This window comes from Eurypyga helias, unplaced genomic scaffold, assembly GCF_000690775.1.
Source record: "Eurypyga helias isolate BGI_N326 unplaced genomic scaffold, ASM69077v1 scaffold36018, whole genome shotgun sequence".
Lineage (NCBI taxonomy): Eukaryota > Metazoa > Chordata > Aves > Eurypygiformes > Eurypygidae > Eurypyga > Eurypyga helias.
In genome coordinates this window covers 1-22,078 of record NW_010268210.1, presented here as the reverse complement: position 1 = coordinate 22,078, position 22,078 = coordinate 1, and the positions used below count along the sequence as shown (strand labels likewise).

The window sequence follows — 22,078 nt, the reverse complement described above, 5'->3', positions numbered from 1 at the left end:
TCTTAATTCATGTAACTTATACAAGCTTTTCCTTTAAAAAGATCTCAAGTTAGGACTTTTCTCTACCCTTCTCTTGTAGTTCAGAGGAAATGGCAGGATGCTGACAGAAACTCTGACATGCCTGTCCACCTTTTATGTTGCTTTCAGTAAAGAAAACCAAAATGAAAACCAAGCAGTCCTCTTCACACTGTAAAATAAAAGGCCACTGCTAAATCTTTACAGTATAATTTCTCTGAGGTGATCTAATGTTTCTGTAATGAGCAGTAAGCTGTGATGTTCAGGGCTGCAGATGGAGTTGTTATTCTTGCTGCTTCGTTCGCAAGGCTGTTCAAAAAAAGGGCATTGCAAAACGCATCACTCGGTGTTGAGAGACCCAGCAGTCTTTTTAGTGGGCAAGCGTATGTTTTCTGGTGGGCGATATGACAGGGAGCTCATTTTCGTTGTTAGGCTTGGATGTGTGCTGACATTTGGTGGAATGTATTTTATTAGCTGAAGAAAGTATTTTTTAAAGTTTTTTCCAAAAAAGACATAAAAAAAAGGATTCAAGCAGTTGTTAAAGTAAGCAATGCAAATGGTGAAGGGCATAGCCGTATCCACAATATCAGTGATTTTGCAGTCTGTTATTACATGTAATTGAATTAATACGTCCAGAAAAGTGAACACTTGATGAGGAATCCAGGAAAAGAAGAAGAAAAATACTATTGCAACAATCATCTTGAAAATATCATCATTTCTGGTCTTGTTTTTTTGAATTTGATATGCCTTCTTCAGGGTCTTCCAAATTAAGGTGTAGCTTGTTAATATGATCAGAAAAGGAATTAAGAAGCCCAGCAAATTTTTGGATAAACCTAACCCGACCCGGAGCGTTGTGTTATTGTTGTCATACCGAAAACCACAGACTGTCATGTTCAAGTTCTCAGCAAAGAATATATTACGGTGAATGATGACGGGCAAACTGGCCACCCCAGCAAGAAGCCAGATGGCAATGCAAGTTATTCTGGCAACAAACATGGTACGTCGAATTCGGGACTTCACTGGATGCACTATGGCCAGGTACCGGTCAATACTAAGGCATGTGAGGAGGAACACGCTGGCATAAAGGTTGAAACTTATCCCTGCCGACGCTAACTTACACAAACAGTTGCCGAAAGGCCACTGGTACTCCATGGCCGTGTAGGCTGCCCAGAGTGGCAGGGTTATTAAGAAACACAGGTCAGCCAGTGCCAGGTTTAGAAGAAAGATGCTGGCTACTGTTTTTAATTTCATGTAGCAATAAATGACAAAAACAACCAGGCTGTTCCCAAATATGCCTATGATAAAGATGATGCTGTAAACAGTTGGAACCATAATGTAGATGTAACTGTGCCTTCCTGAAACAGGACAGTCAACATGGATTCTTTTAACTGTTTCTTCGGTAGAGTAATTTGGGACCATCTTGATTTCTTCAGCTGTAACCTAGTTTCTGGGAGAAAATACGAAGTTCACACCTGGGAACAGAAAAGAGGAAAAGAACAGTCATGACAGGGTTTTAATTTTTTTTTAAGGTTTCAGTTAAATGTAATTGAAAAAGAAGCCATCTTCAAGTGTTTCCTCAACCAGTTTCTATTTTAATATAGACTTTGTTTGCAGAATAGAACAGAGGTAAGAATTTTAGGAGTTGGCTGAATATTGTTAGACTCTGTAACGTAACTGAAATCTAAAACTTCTTCTAATTAAAAAAGTTGCAATTTAAAATAAGACTGGTTAGGGGACATATGTCATAAAAGTAATAACAGAGATTCAAAATAGCAGATTACTGTAAATTCAGGACAGTCTTTAGGTTATATTTTTCCATAAACAGGTGAACACAAATGAACGAAGTTGTTACTCAGGTATCACAGACCTACACTTAAGCACTCTGAACACCATTCCATTCTGCAAATAAAAAGTGTAATGCATTAAGAAAGTAAGCGAACTCAGATTAGGTCCTCATTTTGACCTCTGATGTGAATAATTAGAAATTTTTTTTTCTATACATTAAGCTTCATTCTTTTTACATCACAGAAAAAGATGACACAATCTAGTGTTCTGTTGTACTATAAATACCTTAAATATTCACAAGTTAACTAGCTCCCAATATGGCTTGGAACTATGGATTTTAACTACTAGTGAGGAAAAATTCTGTTAAAATCCAGGTGTGCCGATTAGGTGCACATTAATAACTGTAGAAAAAGTTTAGGAAGGGTGCAAGGGAGAACCAGAATTCACATTACCTTTTCAGCTACTGACAAAAGTTATGTATCCAAGAGTTGATGCTGCAGTCTCAGAGTATGAAAAATATTCCTGGACCATATTAAGTGTAGGTAAAGGGTATGAACCCTCCTTTACAGGGCACCTGTTTGTTTTGCCAGGGTTTGTGTGTTCTGCAAGAATGATTTCCTTATTAATAACTTAAGATTTTAGGAAGCAGGTAATACTCTGTAAAGGACTCTGACAGTAAATCTTTTCCAGAGTCTACAAATAGACACTCTTCTCCCAAAAATAGGGGGGAGTTTTAAAAAATAAAATGAAAAATCAATACTTATTACTGCGGAGCAGTGTTGATTGCTGTGTGCGGGATCCTGACAGCTGTCAGCCAAACCCTACTTGTGCTGCCTCAAACACAGATTAAGTGAAATATATTGGCTTAAAAAACCCCAGCAAACCAACAAACAAAACCCTTCTAAAGTCACTTTCATATAAAGTCACTTTCATATAGATAAACATACACACCCTAAGACTCTGGGCAGTACAGATGCATTTGGAAAGAAAATATACCTGTCATTATAGAAATATGGGCTATGTCATTACGGAGGTGGTTGCTCATTATTTGCGTTGTTCAGCACAGACTTTCCTGTTCAGTGCAGAATGCTACTCTATTAAGTGTTTGACACACTCTTGTTGGGAGACAAACCAAACCTTATTCCAAATGGATTGTCTTTTTAACAGGCAAGTGAGGCACAGATACATCTCAGCAAAGCCAACACAGGAAGTCTGAAGCAGAACCAGGAGCTGAACCCAGAATAGGGGTTGCAGACAGCATCTTGTGATTAAGGTCCCCATTTGGCTCTGAATTTATTAGCTTTTAAAAGACTCTATTTCTCTATCTTAGCTCAAGTTCTATTATATGTTTGCATGAATAAATTTTCATAAAGCTAGCAGAGTAATTTCAAGATTTAGGCTCATGATAATTCCATCAAGTTTGGAATACCTACTTAAATGCAACTAATAAATCCTTTGTCAAGATGTGCAATGCAGCACCTCCCAGTGTCTCCACTCAGTGAATTAGTCTTGTTGCCTCAGTTGGAACACATGCCTCAGAATTACATCAACTAATTTTGCTGTGGTTAAGAAGTTATGAAGTCAAGCAAATTCAGCTGATGCAAAGAAATGCACCATTCTGAGCACCTGTGGCACTGCAATACATCCTCAGCAAAACTTCCTGCTTTCAAACTGTGCCAAATCTGGAATACATGGTCTTTGGCTCTGTGGAAGGTCATGCTATCCAGGGGACAGGGAGAACCACAATAAAAAGATTTCAAGATAAATCCCCTTATCTCATCCCTTAGTTGTGTAAGTGCCCAAGGGGATTTGACAATAACTGATAAGTTCTGCAACATCAAGGTCTGGTAATGTTTGTCCCGTCCCAGCTAGATGGTGGTGCTGTGTGGTCTGTTCATTATCACAGCCTTTACTCACTCACATACCCAAGGAGATTACAGCCCAGAATTTAGCAGTAAGAAACTGTAGTGAAATCTTTACTAAAAAAATCACGACTGCAAGTTAGACTTGCAGTAAGTAGATCAGGGCCCAGTTAAGGCTGAGCAAGAGCTTTCTTTGTGACCGAGTTAACCAATCTGTGCTACTATTTGGCAAGTGCATCCTGCTCTCTGTATACTAACTGGCAGATTCAGTGGCTAAGACAAATGCAGGTGATGGTGAATATTCCCCCTTTGATGGGATTGTTTCTGTGCAGCGGTAGATGCCAAGACACCTTTCTCAGGGTCACTTTATCCACCCCTTCGGTGTAGTGTGCTTCATTGTGTAACTTCCTATTCCCCTTTTCTACCCATAAAGTGCCCTGTACTTTTTCATGCCAGTAGAAGCTTTAGTTGATGCAATTAATAGCACATGTACTTACAAGAAAGTGTAATGATTGTATTACGTTTTCAGAAATGTGTTAAAAAAAAAATACTGAGTTAGGAAACTTGTATCTAGTTCTGTAAGGTACTGAATTCCCTGAGCTTATTTTGGAGTGCTTGAAAAGTAAAGAAGTCAGAACAATTCCTTTGAAGAATAAGGAACTTGGCCAAGAAATATTATGACACTTGAATTTACCTGTGTAAGACTGTAACCCTTCTGGAATGACAGGTTTTGGTTAACACTGAAGTTGGGGGAATTGTGCAAAGAATGTGGCTTTGGTATGTTATCCATTTTAAATTATACTAAGGAATTGCAATCAATCAGCAAAGAAATCCTTCACTGTTTTCAGTAAATGAAAAGGAAGTAGGAATAGGTAACGTGGTTGCTTTGGGGTAAACAAATATGGCTTTGCCATATGTACATCTGAAAACAGTTTGCTTGTTGCTGGGAACTGTGGAGCCTTACATCTGAAGCACAGTGAGGAAGGCACTGCTAACTGCAAGCTGAATTTTTAAGTTTCCTTAAAATGCTGAAGTTTCAGAGATAGCCTCAGGTAGATCTGCTGCCTCAAGGACATCTATAACTTTAGAGCATTAGGAAAAGCTTTAACATAGGAGAGGGAAGTAATTTGTTCAGGAAAGTATGGGCCCACAGCAGCGCTGAGTGGTGAGGCAGGGCAAGTGTGGTAGTTAAAACTTACAGGCAATGATTTCTTTTCTCTACCACTGTCACTTTGCTGTTATTTTCACTTGCCACAGTTCACCTGCTTGTCCCAGAATCACGGTTATATAAATTTTTTTGCAAAGCAGATACTTCTACATGGGAAGTATAGCAGGTTGTTCAAAAACATTACAGAAATAGATGGCTAGTACAGCTTTATGCTGCCAGAATTCACCAGAGCAGGTTAAACCTCTGGCCAGTTAGATGCAAGTATTGAAATTGTGCACACTGATAATTCCATTTAAAGCATCTCAAATGACCTGTGTTAACATAATGATAATTGGATCATTTTAAGGCTGATACACAAGAAGCTTTTTTCTAAGAGGATTGAATTGATGTGACTGTGAATGGCATGCCTACATCAGTCTCAAAGCAAATTATCTGGTGAGCAGCAAACTCCTGTTGGATGTTACTGTCCTGTTTGACCTTTTATCTTTTTTAATTACAATGATTATAATAAGTCACTGATAATTAAATGCCTCAGACTCCTCTACCAACTATTATTTACCACTCCATTCATTGCTTCTGTTGGGTGAACATGCATCCTAATTAAGCTGCCTGTGGAAACAAGAAGAAATGCTAAGCCCATGCAAGGTAAACAGCACTTTGCCTACTGAAAGATAAGATTGCACTGACTGTGGCTTTCTGTGAGAACTTCATCAGCTATAAATAGGTAAGCAGGTGTCATGAGTCACATTTTAAACAAAAATGTGTTTTGATATTTGCTTTGACAAAGACTAAATAAACTCAGACTGACCAACTCCCCCACAGTGTATCCACCTCACCATTAGGTAATGTGAGTTTGATGGGGTTTTTTTCCTTCTGATGGTAAGTAGTTTATTTGCTTTTCTTACAAATGACAAGGTATTTCCGTGTTCAAGATGATGCATTCTATTTTTTATATAAAATTATTGCACAGTGAGAAGAGAGGCTGAAAAATGTTTGGAACAGCATGTTCAATACATTAACTATGTTTGTTTCTTTCTGGTGTTATAAGCTTTTTTTCTTTATCTTGAGTTAAGTCATCCCATTTCTTAATTTCTTCTATCTTCTTTTTCTAGTTGCTGAGCAACTAATGACACTTTCTATGTACGTGCTTTATTGCACTGCCTTTCTTTTTCCTAGCCAGCAGAACAACCCCCTTATCCTCATTGCCTTAATGCATAGAATTTCTTCTACTTCATATGCCTACTTCAGCCTCTTTCCTGCTTTCTCAGTGTTCCTGATGTAAAGCTATAAATTTACCTTTCTTCTTATTTCTGCTGCTCCTTCTAACAGTCTGTATCCCCACCTCGAGGCTTTCCTAAGTATTTTTAGTCCAGAGTTGATAGGTGAGTTGAGGAGGGTGAGAGAAGTGCAAACACTTGGGCAAATAAAGGCAATTCAATCTATTGTGGCCTTTTATGTGCATAGGCCTCCTGTCATCATTGCCACTATCTTCCACACAGGTCTGCGTCTGACTTCATGGTAAATGACAATAAAATATTACTGTAATGGAACTGCGATAGGCAGTACGGGACTGGAACACTGTGTACATCAGCTCATGAGCACCCCAAATAGAAAGCAAGCTTCAACAGACCCATATAGATAACTGTCGAGTTGGTGGTTGCTTTTGCAATTTTGGATCAGGAGGTGCTCTGACATCAGCACAAACACAATTTTCAGGACCTTGTACTGGCCTGTGCATTTTCATTTAATAGCTGTCCTCCTGTTCAGTCTCTTATAAAGTGACTGCCATTCAGTTGAAATTACTGCTAATTTTGTGGTGTATGCTTTTTTTATTTTAAAGTATTTATCTTTTTAATTCTCTAACCTCTATGTGGCTTCCTTGTGCCTTTCCCTTGCAAGAGCTGAAGCTGGTCTGCTCCATTTGTGCTGGCTCGATATAGCTGGAAAATAAACTGCCTGTGATCTTTCTAGGATCTGGTTCTTCTGGTACATCAAAACTCTAAATGGCTTATTACTGTGCTAGCAGAAGAACAGTTATTGCTACCTTGTAAATGTGAACTGTTTATGTACTCTGACCTTCTCTGTGTTTATTTTTTCCAGCACACTTCAAAAGAGTCTGTCTTTCCATATGACAGATTCATAGTTTATTCTGAAAAGAATGAGCATCTCTCTTCTGTTTGTTTTCATAGACTACTCATTAATTTTCCCTTCACTTCCCAAGTATCTTTCACCTGTACTCAGTTTCAGTCATAACATTTCTGTGAGAAAAGGACAGATGAAACGATGTCTTCCACTGGGAAAAATCAGTGCTGGTGGAATGACTGAACTGTGCAAATGGGGAGGTGTGTGGTTTTGAATAAGTGAGTGGGGAAATGTAACGGGTAAGGAAAGTAACACCATTAAGCATAGTGACATTAAAACCGCTTTGAACTCATAATATATACTTCGACCACTAGAGGTCTGTATTTCCTATTTTAAAATAAGAGAATTGCGTTATATTCAAGTGCCATCACGTTTCAAAGTAAAATATCCCTATCCTTCAAGATTATTTAAGATGCAAACACAAGGCATTGTGTTTCCATCATGCATACCCATCACTGAACTTCTGCATTTACGTACAGTATAATGCACCTGAGTAAACTATTTTAAGTTTATATTAGTATCTACTAGCTTATATCTAATTTCTTTATAATAGTACATTCCTGGTTTTCCTGTCAGTCCACTTCTTGCCCTTTAAGCCATTAAACAAGATCATGATATTTTATTTTTTCGAAGATATGTGAAGCTTAATTTGGCTCAAAAACTTTGGAGAGTTTAAGAAGAGTATTTTTAAAAGGAGACTAAAAGTACAGTTTCTTTAAAAACGCAGATGGAAAAATAGTGACACGTACTCATTAGACTAAAAAAATTATTTTAAAACTAACTCAGCATGTTGCTAATCACACAACTCTTTTTCCAAATATCAGCCAGGGAGTATTCTTGAAAGTAATTCTAGACAAGTCCAGGCTAACTTGACCATGTATCTTCCTTTCTGGAGGGAGATTTTTTTATTGTTGAAAATGCCACTTCAAAACTGTGGTTTATACTTTTGAAGGTATTTAAGGGATTTTTGGAAACTGGAAGGCAACATAAGCCTGTTTGTTATCCAAGTGGTGGCTTTTTAGAATTTTTTTTAATCTCCAGTAGTGTGTATATTTCATGATTTGTAAACAATTTCACAATTTGAAAATATAAGCATTTTTAACATTTTTTAGCCCCTCCCTAACTCTTTTGATAATACACCTCGGTTTGCTGTGACCCCTTCGTATACTGTCAGTGCATGATGATGTTACTGTTTCAAATTATTTATTTACCAAAATAGTTCTCTAATGGTAGTAAGGCCAAAAAGATTTCAATCCAGATAGAGAAGAAAGGTCATTAGTGTTATGGTAGCATTTATTTTATTGAAACTAGTAGATGAGGAAAGTAGAACCAAAAAAATATTAACTAATTGTCTTGTGCCAGATAAGTAGAAATAATCAGTGTCTTCTCCTATATTTATGTCAAAGGGGTTAAACAGTGCCAGTGTATTTCTATGCACTTAAGGGATGTTTGGGTACAAGTATATGAGGTTTATGTCTCACAGCTGTTAAAAACAGGAGTATAGGGAGAGTAGAAATGATAACCACAGATAGAAAACTAGCAAGTAGTTGGCTAGATTTTTAAAACACAGAATAAAGAAACACTCAACACTCTGTTAGAAATGGATGTGGCATAAATTGGCATAAGTCAAAGGCCACCTCTAAACACTAATTTATAGGGCTGTGGAGTGATGGAAAAATCTTCCAAGTGCTTTTTTTAGGACATTAAATGCTGAATAATACCACAGTGTAATATCTGATCAATTTTCTGCATACTCTTTTAAACAGCATGCAGTGTAATAATGTCACAGTTACCATTCTAGTAGCTTCAGCAACACTGAAAGACTGGACTATTTTTTGCATGTGCTGTTATATATAGTACTTGTAGAGTCCAGAAATGCTGGAAACATTTCTTCATGCTACTTAGCTTTTTGGCCAAAGTTAACTCTCCTAATTCCCTCCTCATGTACGATTTGTTTTCTGCACACACACACACCACCCCGAAGTTGGGAAATCCTGATGTACATATTTCTATAAAATTTTACTCGCAGATGTTAGTTCCAAAGAAGGATTGCTCAACTTCATGAGAGTTTCTCAACATCAGCACAACTTAGTGGTTTAGCGAACGCTAGCTTGGCAATGATGAAGGGTTTTTTGTACAAAGGTTTAACTGACTGATCTACAGAGCACTTGTTATGATTAGCCAAAAGTCCTTCAGTTGAGAGTAAGTTTCAGTATTTTAGTTTATAGGTTTCATTTTTCGGATCCTGTAGGTTTATGTTTAAATGTAAAGATTGTTTTCTGGGAGCTTTCCCACTATACAAACATAACTTTTTTTCTCTGCTGTTAAGAGGAGGAGAAACAGTCTTGGGTTCAATAAATGTAGATCTGGACGCCAAAACACTGAAAGATTAATCGTTCTCAACATGGGTTTATCTAATCTCTTGTGGAAGACCACTGAGGTAGTGGTTTTGGAGATCACTGGTTCTTGCTTGACAGTGTACCCAATAATCCAGATATCTCAGATTTTCCACATATTTTTCTGGTCTCTTTCTTTCATGTTTATCCATTAGATCAATCTCTGTTTTCTTTCTTTGACCAAGCCTGCATTAATGTTTTGCAAACTGTACGGTGTTTAATATGTCTTAGCTATTATATATCCTTAAGAGATGTGAATATAAATTTATCTGCACAGCAAAAACTTAAAACTGAAAATTTAATCAAATAAAGTAAAAAAAATTTTCTAGCTTAATAATTCTAGTTCAGTACTTCTGAAACTAAACATCAAAAGGTTAAGCTTCAGAAAAGATGATGTCTGAAAAGTGAATCTCCATGTGATATCCCCTTGTCACAGTCACCTCAGTTGCTCTGTCTTGACAGGAATGAAGATAATTTTTTCCTTATCTAGTTTATTAAACCTATAGCAGAATTGGTTTTTAAATATGAAAAAGGGATTGGTTTGCTAATAACAGGAGACAGTCACTCTTTGTCTTTATACCACAAGGTAAAGAATTGCCTCTTTTTCTGAAAGAGGCTGAAGACACTTAGACATATTAAGACTTTGAAATGAGGGCATTAACTATCGTCATCAATCCTGCATGGATTTTTGCACCTCTGTTCTAGCCATTAGCTTTACCAAAAAAGAAGATTTGCACCCTCCTAGGAGATAAAAATGATCAATAATCAGCAGGCAAACTGAAGTCTGCTTATCAGGGACATGTCATCCCCTTATATTGGTAACCATGCCATTTACTGTGTATTAGATGCCAGGAAAGAAAAAGTAAATCTATTTCAGATCAAGGCACGACTAGGGTTTTCAGCATTGATATGAAAAGATTTTTGAAGGGCAACACAATGTAAGGTACTGTCTTATTATGACTATACAGTTTACTGCACATTCTTAACTTCAGATTTAATGCCTGGTTATGTAGTATCTTTAGGGTATTTGCAAGTACCCAGAAGAGTCAATAGTTAACAAGAATTAAGCCATCAAGTCCCAGAACGAATAAAAGTGAGATTAGTTTGAGCTGTGAAAGGTTACATGCTGCACGGTTACTTTCTCTGAGTGATTGTAAACAAATGGATTAACACATTTCCTTTATTGCAGCTGGAATTGCCTATATAAAACATAGTGTGCCCCGTGTGATCATTTTTAATAAAAGACAGAAATCAAATTCAGGTTTGCTAAGTGCAAGTGAAATAATTTGATGAATTTTAAGTTTCTATCCTGATAGCTTAGTTCCATGGAATAATACGTTTTAAAGTATTCTATTTTTGAATTACATGGCAGCGCAAATCCTACACAAATGTAGCTTCTGCATACCTAACCACACACCTAAAACTTCTATTGGCACCCTTATTTCCATATGGAATGAACCATAAGCTTCTACTGTGAACTCCACCAACCTGAGGAGTAGGGGAGTTTGCATTAATTCTGGACTTGATCCAGATCTGTATTTTAGCCTTATATTTAAAAGGCTCCAGAGAGGCAACAGAGAAAAAGGAAAACAAACAAGCCAACCCCAACCAAACAAAAAACACTTACTGAAAAAAATATCACTGGTAAAGGCCCTTATCATGCCCTCTTCCAACGAAACGGAGATCAGATAGAGCATGTGAGATATCTTACCTACATTCACATAATAAATAAAATTGCAATTTGACTTCCTGGATATTTCATATACCTATTAATCTGTCTCTAAGGTTATGTGATCTTCTTCACTGAAGCTTATGGGTGCCTCTGTAAGTATGTGAAAACAGCAATAACAACAACTCTTCTTCCATCACAGCTTGTAGGAGAAATACAGTGTTACATCACTCTGATTTCAAGCATGCAGAGCTTTACAAAAGGTTACAGGACATTTTCCATGCTGTTTTGAGTATCACTGGTCTCTCTGGTCATTCTTATTTCTTGCTAGAGTGTGTGTCTTTGTGCATACAACACTGAAAGAGTTCTTAGTTTTACTGTCAATCTTCTCAGTATTAGTCAATGGTTCACTTGTACAGTAGAAGTTAGAGATCTCCTGGAGAGTGGCCTTTTTGGGGGAATAAAGGCCACTTCCACGAACTGCTCTGAATGCAATACAGAGACTTTTCCTTCTACTGTTCAAGGAAGAGACAATGTTCTGAGCAGCACAGAGAGACACCTAGGCAGTTGGATTGTTAAAAACCAGCAAAGCAACACAGTATCTGAATTTATGAAGACTCTAGTTTCCGTCTGAGATGCAACTGGGAGGTCCCAGTTATACCAAGAATCGCTGAAGCCAGAACTGGCTCTGACAGGAAGAAACATAACGATCCTTTATGGAATTGAGGATCTTCAGCTTTTTTATGTCCATTTTGAAATTCAAAATTACTGAAAAGGTGTCAATATGATTATCAACTTGAGATCATCTCCAGTGCTTAAGGAAAGGCAAGTTTTCTGGATTTCTCTTCTTATTGGCATGATCTCATTCTGTGATTAAACCAGCTGATGTGTCTGCACTTCAGCCACTTGCTCCTTCTCTAGTTTCACTGAGGCATCAAGAAACTTGCTGTGTAGCAATGGCAGAGCTAGTCTTTTGACAGAACATTGTTCCCACCAAGAGCTTTTTCTCTATACAACTTCTTTGAAAAAAAGAAGTGTGGAGTCTACAAGTATCAAAGATCCGGCAGCAGAAATGATGCATTTCTGTTATCTGAAACACCTGGAAGGATGATGCTTTAGAGTGCTGCTCTAAAGTGTACAACAGGCACAGACTATTACAAAAAGGAAGTTGCTTTTGCTAACTTAGAAAATCACATAGTTATGTGCTTTTACCATGTAGGCTTTACAAAGCTCCTGAAACTCAGCCAAACTTTCAAAAACCTACTGCCACTGGAGAGGAGGATGCAATTCCTGAGGTCACTACAGACCAGGTCAAGCAAATGCTGGAAGTATTCCATGTAGACTGTTGCTCTTTTGGTATGGTGTGAATAGACTTTTCATGACTTTTTATGACTTTTCAGCATGACATTAAGGGCATGGCACCTTCCGTATCGCTCGACAGAAACATTTTGGATGGGTAAAGGAAAGAAGGCTGGGCTTTGCTAAGGCATCTGCAGACAAAGGTTTTAATGAATCGGATGCACCAGTGTTGGTAGGAAAGGAAGAGTTAGCCTTTCTTTGCATTTTAGCACAGTGAAAACTCACAGCATATGAAATTATTTTATACAGCAGAATGGAGTGAGAGATTAGTAACCTCAGGAGTGCTGCATAAATCTTTCTTTTGGGAGGTGAATGAAATATTTCCCTCTTCAGAGGGTATTTGGATTTTGAGATTTACCACTGGATGATCACAGTTACAGTGTAAACAATGTTTTGTGGCCTTGAGAGTTACAGCTACTCACACAGACTATGGCTTGTAGAACAGAGCCCCAGAATATTAGTGTCTGTGGGGATTCCTTGCTCACAAACTGTTCTTTTCTTACTGACTCCAGGACATGGGAGGACAGATATGTGTTAACTCTTCCTCATAGCTGAGATAAGCCAATGACAAAGGTAAATCTTTTAGTTTATTACAGGTAGCTGTACTGCAACATAAAGTGTATGAAATGAAATGTAGTGTGTCATGAAACATGGGCCTCTTCTGCTTTTTCGTCCAGAGAGAAAAAAAATACGGTAAAGGACAAAATGTCTCTCAGATTCTGTTCAGAATGGTAAAATAACAGAATTATGTGTCATTAAAGGAAGAAAAATAAGTATTACCATAGGGAGGCAAAAAAAAAAAATATCAGTATGGCCAGATAAGGACTGGCTGTAAGAGTTTACTCTGTGAAAGCCCAGGTACTGAGTGAGGTCAGTAAGTATATGCTTACCGGCCTCTGGGTAAAACCAAGTAAAATTTACATAAGTGTAAAAACTCTTGCTTATATTAGTGGTTGTTGATAATTTAGCAGAAAATGGGATTTTATGCATCTAAATTAAAAAATGACAGTGTTCTAAAATGGTTAATGCATGAGTGATGTGCCCACAGCAATACGCAATTGCTGTCAACCTCTGTCACTGGCAGAAATCGCAGTAGAAAATGGATTGGAAAGCCAAAGCTGCAACTGTTTCCTCATGAAGCAAATCACCTCCTTTTGAGAGAAAAGGATTTTTCTGAATCTAGGTGCAAGTTCTTTGGCCTTTTTCTGTTTTACAGCCTTACCGTGAATGACAGAACTCACTATCAGTGGTGTTATTAGTATAAAACTACCAAAAGGGATGTTTTAATTAGGTTTCTTTTGCTTCCTCTAGGCAAAGATGTTTTCAGGAGGAAGGGTAGGACACAGAGCTAATGACTTTCTAGATAAAGATGGGAAGTAATAGGATGACTTTGTGGAATTTCAGGTTAGTCCAAATAGAAGCTTCCTTGCTTTGTCTTGGTAGTTCAATTTATTCAGAAACCAGTGTCGTTTGCCTACTCTCCCACAGTCATGTTACTCTTCTGCTAAGCTAGAAGGTGCAGAGGCAGAAGTTAATCCTATGTATGCAACTTAAGCTCCTGAACAGTGAGATAATAACAGGATGAGCAATACTCTGCAAGATAACATTACTTTTACTTTTCTGGTACAAGGCACTGTCTATCCGTACCTTCTTGTAAAACAGTAAGAAAGGTGCTACAAGAGAGTTTACATATATAAACTCGCTCTAAGTCATGCAGCAAATCAGTAGCATTTGGACATGTGTGGAAACATTCTGATATGTGTGAGGCCTTACCTATACATTAATCCTCAAAAGGACATTTTCCTGACATTAAGCTCAGCCACCACGTGGCCCCATGATTCACCAGAGAGCTCTACAGGCTTAATATACAGTCCCTTCTTTAGGACGTGCCTTTTATTTTTCCTTTTTATTCCCCCCTGCAAACACAGAAAGCAAGTGTAAATTAATGAATAACAAGTTTTAGTAATACATCGTGCAGTTGTTTTCATCAACAAAATGGCTAATCTGTCAAAAAGGGGAGAGAGAAATAAACCACTCAGGATTCTCTGCTTCTACCCAGAAATGGAGAGACCTCTGTCAAACAGGTAGATATTCCACTTTCTAATACAATGGCAATGGGATGAGTTGGCTGCGAATGGTTCATGTTGCACACTGCAATCTAAAAAGACTTTCCCTCTCTAAAAACCTCAAACAAATCACATCCCTGTTTCTTACCTATCACCAATGTGGTTGAAGTGACTGGTAGAAGCTGTTACTTTGAGTAATGAAAACATTCGCTGAAAAACAAGCACCCATGCAGATGCAGCATGTCTGTGTGAACACAGACGTACCGGTATCACTCAACTATCTGTCATGTTAACTAAACCCACGTGGAAGCTCTATCACTACCATGGCTAGTGATTTCCATGTAACTTCCCACTAGTCAAAGTGTTAGGGCTCTGGGGAAAATAAACCTCATGTTGAATGTTATTTTTCTTTTGACTTCATGCTGAAATAGCCTTTGTCATACTGGAAAAGCAAACGCAAACGTATTGTGAATTTCTGTGCAGGGAACTGGATGTTAGATTTCACCACCTTCGCTCAGAGGAAGCGTTGTCTTCCGTGTCTCATAACTCAGCAACACGTAATAGGATTTGTTTCACTGTGTCTGATTGAGACTCTTGATTACTTTTCTTTTATATAATTAATTTAGATATCCCTACAGTGGGAAAATATCACACAAGGCCAATGCGCCTCAGAAAAGACTTGTCTTCTTTAAATGAGAATGTTAGGAACAGCCTGGAGGGAAAAGTTAAAAGATTAAAAGCAAAGGATCAGCATGGAGGCTTCTTAATGAATACCTCATTAGGGTCAGAAAAAGGGATCCAGCAGCAGAAAGGAAAGAAAACAGTATGAGTAACTGGTAAAGTACAAGAGTTTATTCAGACAAAAAAAAAATCTTTTAAAATGGTAATGCAGCTAAGCCCAGGAGAAGCTAGTATCCTTGTAACTGTTAGTAAGTACAACGTGGAAAACAGAGACCCAGTTGTGCTTTCACTTGCACAAAACTCCTGGTAAGGGCAGATCGTTTTGAGGACTAGAAGAAAATTTGAGTAGCCAAATACAAAGAAAAGCAATGTATCTGCGATTTTTGTATAAATCAGTTGGACTAGTGATATGCTAAGGGGTTAACCAAAGAGAATGAAAGGTCAAATATAGACACCTTAATCCATGTCAGTGTGAAAGGTATTATTACCCATGGAAAAAAATGTTACTGTGATCCTCAGTGCTTTGACTGGAAGGCAGCACACTTAATAGAATGCTACCAAAATAGATGTTCTGCCAAATCTGTACAGCTTGTTTCCTGTTTTTTATCAAAGTAAAATTTATTGCTCTATTTTGAAAACAAAATTCATTAGTGAACTCTCTTTACTGTCCCAGCTCTGAGATGCTCCTTGTGAGTACTGAGGACCAGCAACAGAGATAGCAGAACAAAGGCAGCTGTTAGAGGCAGAGTGTGAGGTAAACGATGATGCTGTGAATCAGAGCATCCTCAATGAAGTGTGGTCTTGCTTCTCAAGCAAACATAACTGTGCAGATGCCCAAAAATGGTAGCACTGTGCCCTCCAAAAGGTGCCACATGAGCTTTACTGTAGGGCTAGGAAAATTAGCAGTTGAGCTAAGAAAATGCTTGGATGTGCGGCTGTCCTGACTGACAGGACTTTTTTTGATGGTATGTTTAAGAACATGGATGCAGCATCATGAAGTGTCTTTAAAGGCAAAATATTTTTGAACCCTTTTCCTTTGTAGCGCTTTTTATGAAGCACACGGGTGAAGAAATAGTTTCACCTGAAATGAAGCCTGTTTTGAGAAAAACTGTAATTGTCTTATCATGGTAAGCTGCTAACAACAAAGCCAAGGGTAAAATCCCTTGTAAAACCAGAAAGCTAACAGCTGAGCTAGAGTTCCACTTTGGAAACAGGTGTTGATTCCTGCCCCATGCTTTCCATTTCTGATAGTTGTACATTAAGGAAAGAATGCAAGGAGGGAGGAAATCCTGAGCAACAGCCAGAAATTGAGTGATAGCAGACTAACTCGGGCTCAATGTACCTCGTGGGGGGGGAAGGAAAATTGTATAAACTTGTAGGCTTGGGTAATAAGAACCAGGGGAGAAAGGAGAAAAGATGAAAAACAATAGGAGTTTACAAAGAAAAAAAGGCAACATACATCCTATAAACTCGTATTGGGTGGGGCAGGCACAGTTCCTCAGTGAACAAGTTCAGGCTGCATGTTGGTACATTATGTGCTGCCTGCTTCAAGCAAAGGGTCTGGCAAGGCTGCGGTGATGCTAAAGAAGGATTCAGTAGAAGGGATAACTGTCAACAGATCAATTTTTAGGAAAGTCAACTAGTGTATTTTCTCCCTTGCGTAAGCCCCCCAACAAAAACGTACCGCTGTTCAGTGGTTTTCTAGAATGTCTTACTATCTCCACGGGCCCGTCCGAGCTAGAAATGATGAGGCACAGTACTGTCATTCAAGTGTATTCCTCTCAATTTTCAGAAAACTGAGGGGTCACAGGAATGCTGTTTTATTTTCTATTTCTGTTCCTATACTTTATCTACTGATTATTAGATTCCCCTACCCAATGATCATCAGTAACTGACAAACTTGTATGGCCTAAAAGTAAAGAAAGGAATAGGTGAATTAGCTGAAATTAGGCGTTTGGTTAAATCATTCTTTGCTCTGGCTGTAACTCTAGCTTTCACCTCAAACTGTGAAATACTGACTAAATATTGACCTTGCCCAAATTCAGTACCAGTTTCTTTAGATATTGCCAGTTACCTTTTTCTGTAGCCTGCTTTTTGCCTTGTCTTCAATCATGCCACTCAGTGATGCATTGCCAATCTGATCGCACTTTCCTGCTGTGAGGTCATCTTCAGTTATTACTCATTTTCTGTGCCTATAAGAGAAATTCTACTCAACTACCATAGAAGAAGATAAACACCACAAATAGTCACCAAGCATTCTACCTAGCATCATTACATAGTGGATACCTGGACAGTTTTGCTATCAAACAAAAACCAAATGGAATGAGAATTGTAAAAGACACCTGACAGCCCAAAATGTGTAGTTCTTTCAGATGACGGTGCAACAGAGAATACTAACAGCATGCCATTTGGAGCATGATATTTTCCTACCCTTTGTTGCAACTCACTTGAAAGCTCAAAGTAATTTTAGTATAATCCATCATTTATCTGAAGATAAGGCCATAAATTATTAGACCAGCCACTGTATTTCATCCGTGCTTTGTCTCAGACAATCATAGCTGTTAGGCCTTACAGGCAGGATAACTTATTTTCACTTGTTTCTTTCAGCTGAGGTAAAAATCCCAAGTATAAGTATCATAACTCCTCCTGTTTGACAGATTTGTTAAATTCCCTAAAATGTTCAAAAATTACACTGATTCTTCTAGAGTATGTGTCAAATCATTTTTTTTGGCCAAGGGAAAGTTTTTAGAAGTTGATATAGAGCATGGTATGAGTGCTCTGAGTACAATGACTCTCTGTTGGTGAAAATGATCTTAAGAGGCAAGTTTGATGGCAAGGGAACTAAAAATAATATTGTGGATAGCAAAAGCTTGCTGGTTTGCTTTTCACTGCAGGGTTTTTAGAAGGAGGAGACAGAAAATGACACTATGATTAGTAACTTTTCGTGCAATAGCAGTTTATGTAAGAAAACGGCTCTGCTGAAGCCTTTCTTTCTAACCTTCAGGCTGCAGCGTTTGGGCCCCATACATGAGGTCTCTATAGCTTTAAACTCCAAGAGTAAATTATGTTGTCACCTACTAAAAACTCTGCAATGTATTTGAACTCATCTTGTGTTTACATGCCAAAATTTTAACATTGCATAAAGTTTTAATTCCAGAATCACTTTCTTATTCACCTGGAAAATAGTATCACACTTTTAGAGTTGAACCTGTGTGCATCATATCTTGATAAGCAGCTGTGGTTCAATTCTAGCAATAGCAACCTGTTTATTCCTGTTAGCACGGTGAAAATAAACCCTACAGTAATGAAAAGAAAAAAATATGCAATATTCCCTCCACTTTCCCCTCTCTTCATAAATGATTTACATTTTTCATTTTGTCTTCAGGATTCCACAAGATTTCTAATAATTTCCTTGTGAAGCTCTGAAATTTTTCTCTTACCTAGGTTCTCAAGCCTGATTCTAATAATGCAGAGGCTGTCTTAAAAATACCATACTGTCCCTTAGGACGAACTGTCCAAAAATCATAACTGCTATCTGAGAATACTGCAAAATTGTTAATATTTGGGAGGAACTTGTCGTAGAACACAACATCCATGTCAGCACACTTCTGATGGAATTGTTGAACAACTGAGGGCACGAGCCGCAAATACCAGCAGTAAGCTAGATAAGGCTTAAAAGCTGCAACAAGATTACCCAAAGGCTAGACATTTAGTAAAACAAGCACTAGAGCCTACAATATGAGTAGACTGCTGTGGGCCTTTAGTGGCCAAGCTATATCCTGACCTAGTGCTCACAGCTGTAAACTTTAAGTCTTACCAGGCTTGCAACTCTGAAAGTATTCTGAGATCATACTTCCCTTTCTGGAGAGAGATGATGGTTTAAAATAAATGGATGTAAGAATTTGCAAGGGGTCTGATGTGTAATTAGCACTGCAATCTTTAACTAGCACTGCAATCTAGATTATGAGGTTGGTGTTCATTTCACTTCCTTTTTTTTCTTCTTTGCTCTGTCATTTTTTTGGGATAGGTCTGATCCCATTCCCTGTCAAATATGCAGTCTCTTTCACTCAACCTGTGCTGTTTCACTTACCTGCCCAAGCCCCCATCATTATATCTAAGGAAATGACTGTGGTGTTTTTGTTTAAACTTTGAGACATCTCTTCAGGTTAGTAGCTTGGGTGCCAGAGGAGATATGTTGCTGGGTTGCCTGTGTTCTTGTCACAAATAGGTAAGGGATTTTTATTTTGTTTTGCTGCCCACCCCTCTTTCCCCTGACAGCCATTTGGCCATTTTCCTTGGCACATCTAATATACTGCCCATGTAGAGCTACCCATATGCTGATGAATCTTGATAACCCGTTTCCCCAACACAGCTTTAGGTATAACATACCCAAATCAAATTTTAGTCTATTTCTCCTCTTATTAAGGTCTCTCCTGGAAGGTAACCATTAAATTCAACTAAAAAAAGCACAAGATTAACCATGTAATGTGATTCAGACATAGCATTTGATTAAAATAATGCATAAATAACCATATTCTCTAGTCAAGACACAGTGTGACCTGTTACAAACTCACCAAGGCAGAAAAGGAGACTTGAAGTGTGGGGAACACAGATACATGCGAGCTACTCAAAACAACTGGATGCTTCTCACAGTATGATTAGATGCCCTAAAATTTGGGCAGTAATAGCCACAGGACAGATTATGAATACTCCTGGTGACATTTAGTAACTTCTGAACTTCAAGAGGGTCCAGAGAAGAAGGAGAGGCAGTGGGCAAATGAGAGTAATTTGTGACTGCTTAAAACATTCTCCAGTAATATTATATTTTTGCATAAACAAGAGTTTAACTGCAGCAGCATAATGACAGTTTGTAGTTTATGAAACTTTAAATTACTATATTAATTACTGGAGCTGTAGTAAGGAACCATAGGGAATGCCAGAGAAAAGGACTACCTAAATGTATTCATTTGTTGACTAACACAGAGGATAAAATTACCACAGTGCAGAAAATTTAGAAGTGTAGGAAAATGCAGTGAGTGCCCATTATCTGAAATAAAATTTTTAAGGGGAATCAACTCTGACACCTATCTCTATGTCTGCAAACACAGCCTACCCATTTCAACAGAATTATTCTAGAAAGTGTAAATAAATCACCATGTTTACATTCTGCATCTGCCTCTGTTTTTATAGTACTTCAAGTAGCCAAAAGAAATGAGAGAGATTTTCAGATATTTAATTCAATTAAAGATAATATTATTCATTCAGTGGGTAATACAAATCAGGCATCGTCTTGTTCTAAGCAGACTGTGAAAAGCAGGTTGTGAAGTTGATGTTTTAAACTGAAAGGCAGCACTCCCCTCCCTTCTGCAGTGCTGTGGATACTGGTGTTTCGGGCTGGTATTTACTGGCTTTTAAACCAGTAACTTGAGTTGCAGTTTGCACATGCTGTCCAACCCAAGCAAAGTATTGTTTCCAAGCAGCAAGGCAGGGCACCTCACACCATCGGAAATGGGCCCACTTCTGCTCTCCTCTGATGTAAGGATTAAGTCTACCTACCACCTTGACAAAAGTAAGTTGTAGAGAGGAAAGGTGTACAGAAATACAGTGTTCCTGCTGTAAAAAGGCATATAGATAGAAATCTTAATGCATGAATTTGTAGGCACTTCATCATATTTTTGAAAGATGCTGTAATTTAAAAGATTATGGTGGGAACAAGCAAAATGGACTGGCGTAGTCGGAAATGTGAAACATTTTTCTGATACTAGAACAGAGTTAAAAGAGCCTTTCTACATCACCATGGTAATTACCTGCTTCGAGCCATACTCAGTCCTCCTACTTGGGCAAAAATCTAATCATGTTTGCAGTGTGGGTTCATGCAAGTGAAAGAGAAGATGCTCCTCCCAAACCCCAACAAAAATCGCTTTTTCCCCCTTATCCCTTTCTGGGATTAGTAATTTCACTGATCCCTTTTACTAGCCTGTCCCATGTCACGCAACACACAACAGAAGCAAGTACTTATGGACATGAAGAAAATTTGCAGCGAAGTGTAGCTTGCGCTGGACAGCATCCTGCTGTCGCTTATTGCCATACATCTTATTAATTCCAGTGGATTTGCAGAAATACAGAAATAACCAAGAACTGAATCATGCAAATTTACTGCTTGGACATACTGTAATAAGATTGACTTATCTGGTTACCGATATGCCCACTGACCTGATCAGAAGAATAAACGGCTTGTGTGCCTGTAAGTGGTAACTTTTTAAGTTTTTTCATGTATGGAGAGTGGGAGGACAGTAAATATGTCACAGGATTTCACCTGCAATTCTAGTCGAGTCTAAGTCTCCGGGAAAAAAAGCTGGTGCTGTGTGTGTGGCGGGAAACACGATACATTTTAACTTTTACTAAAAAAATTTAATCTCTGGTTGCAGATCACTTCCCCTGCCCCCCCACGAGAAGGGATAAGTCTGGTTATGGAGAGCGTATGCTGCACAATTTTGATTAAACCAATACTAGTTGCTAGCTGGTACAAGGTGTATTGCCTGTTAGACTGAAAAACAGAAGCATTTGCACAAGTCCCAAAATCATCAGCATTGTCTTTAGTGATTTTTGATTAACTTATATTGTGAGCTTAGCAGAGTAATAAAAATTTCAAGTGCTCATCTGATCTTGATGAGGGCTGGTTCTTGCAGGCTGTTGGGAAGAGCCTTGCTGGCGAGGAGGTGTTACTGCTCCAAGCGCTGTGCTTTCTGTCAACGGGTGCCTCTGCTTTGTCTTCCAGCTGCTGACAAGGCACGGGAGCTCACCCGCAGGGCACGGCTCTCAGTCTGCGGGACATTTAGCTGTATCCAAAATAAGTATGTGGTGTGGGCTTGGCGAGCGGCCCGCGGAAGGCAAGCCGGGGCACAGGGCGTGTGTCCCTGCGTTTTGTCCAGGGC

At 38.4% G+C, this 22,078-nt stretch overlaps 1 protein-coding gene across 2 annotated transcripts; it reads right to left on the bottom strand.

Moving 5' to 3' along the window:
* Window positions 1-71: 71 nt before the first annotated feature.
* AGTR1 (angiotensin II receptor, type 1) lies at window positions 72-21,037 on the bottom strand. Of its 2 annotated transcripts, none has more exons than XM_010157690.1 (2): window positions 17,218-17,337; window positions 72-1,487 (listed from the first exon to the last, which is right to left on the bottom strand). In XM_010157690.1, the coding sequence occupies exon 2, from the start codon at window positions 1,432-1,434 to the stop codon at window positions 355-357; it is 1,080 nt and encodes a 359-aa protein (XP_010155992.1). In that variant the 5' UTR covers window positions 1,435-1,487; window positions 17,218-17,337; the 3' UTR covers window positions 72-354. The 2 variants fall into 2 exon arrangements, with proteins under 2 accessions (XP_010155992.1, XP_010155991.1); XM_010157689.1 differs by lacking the exon at window positions 17,218-17,337 and adding an exon at window positions 20,951-21,037 and having other exon boundaries at window positions 90-1,487.
* Window positions 21,038-22,078: the final 1,041 nt, after the last annotated feature.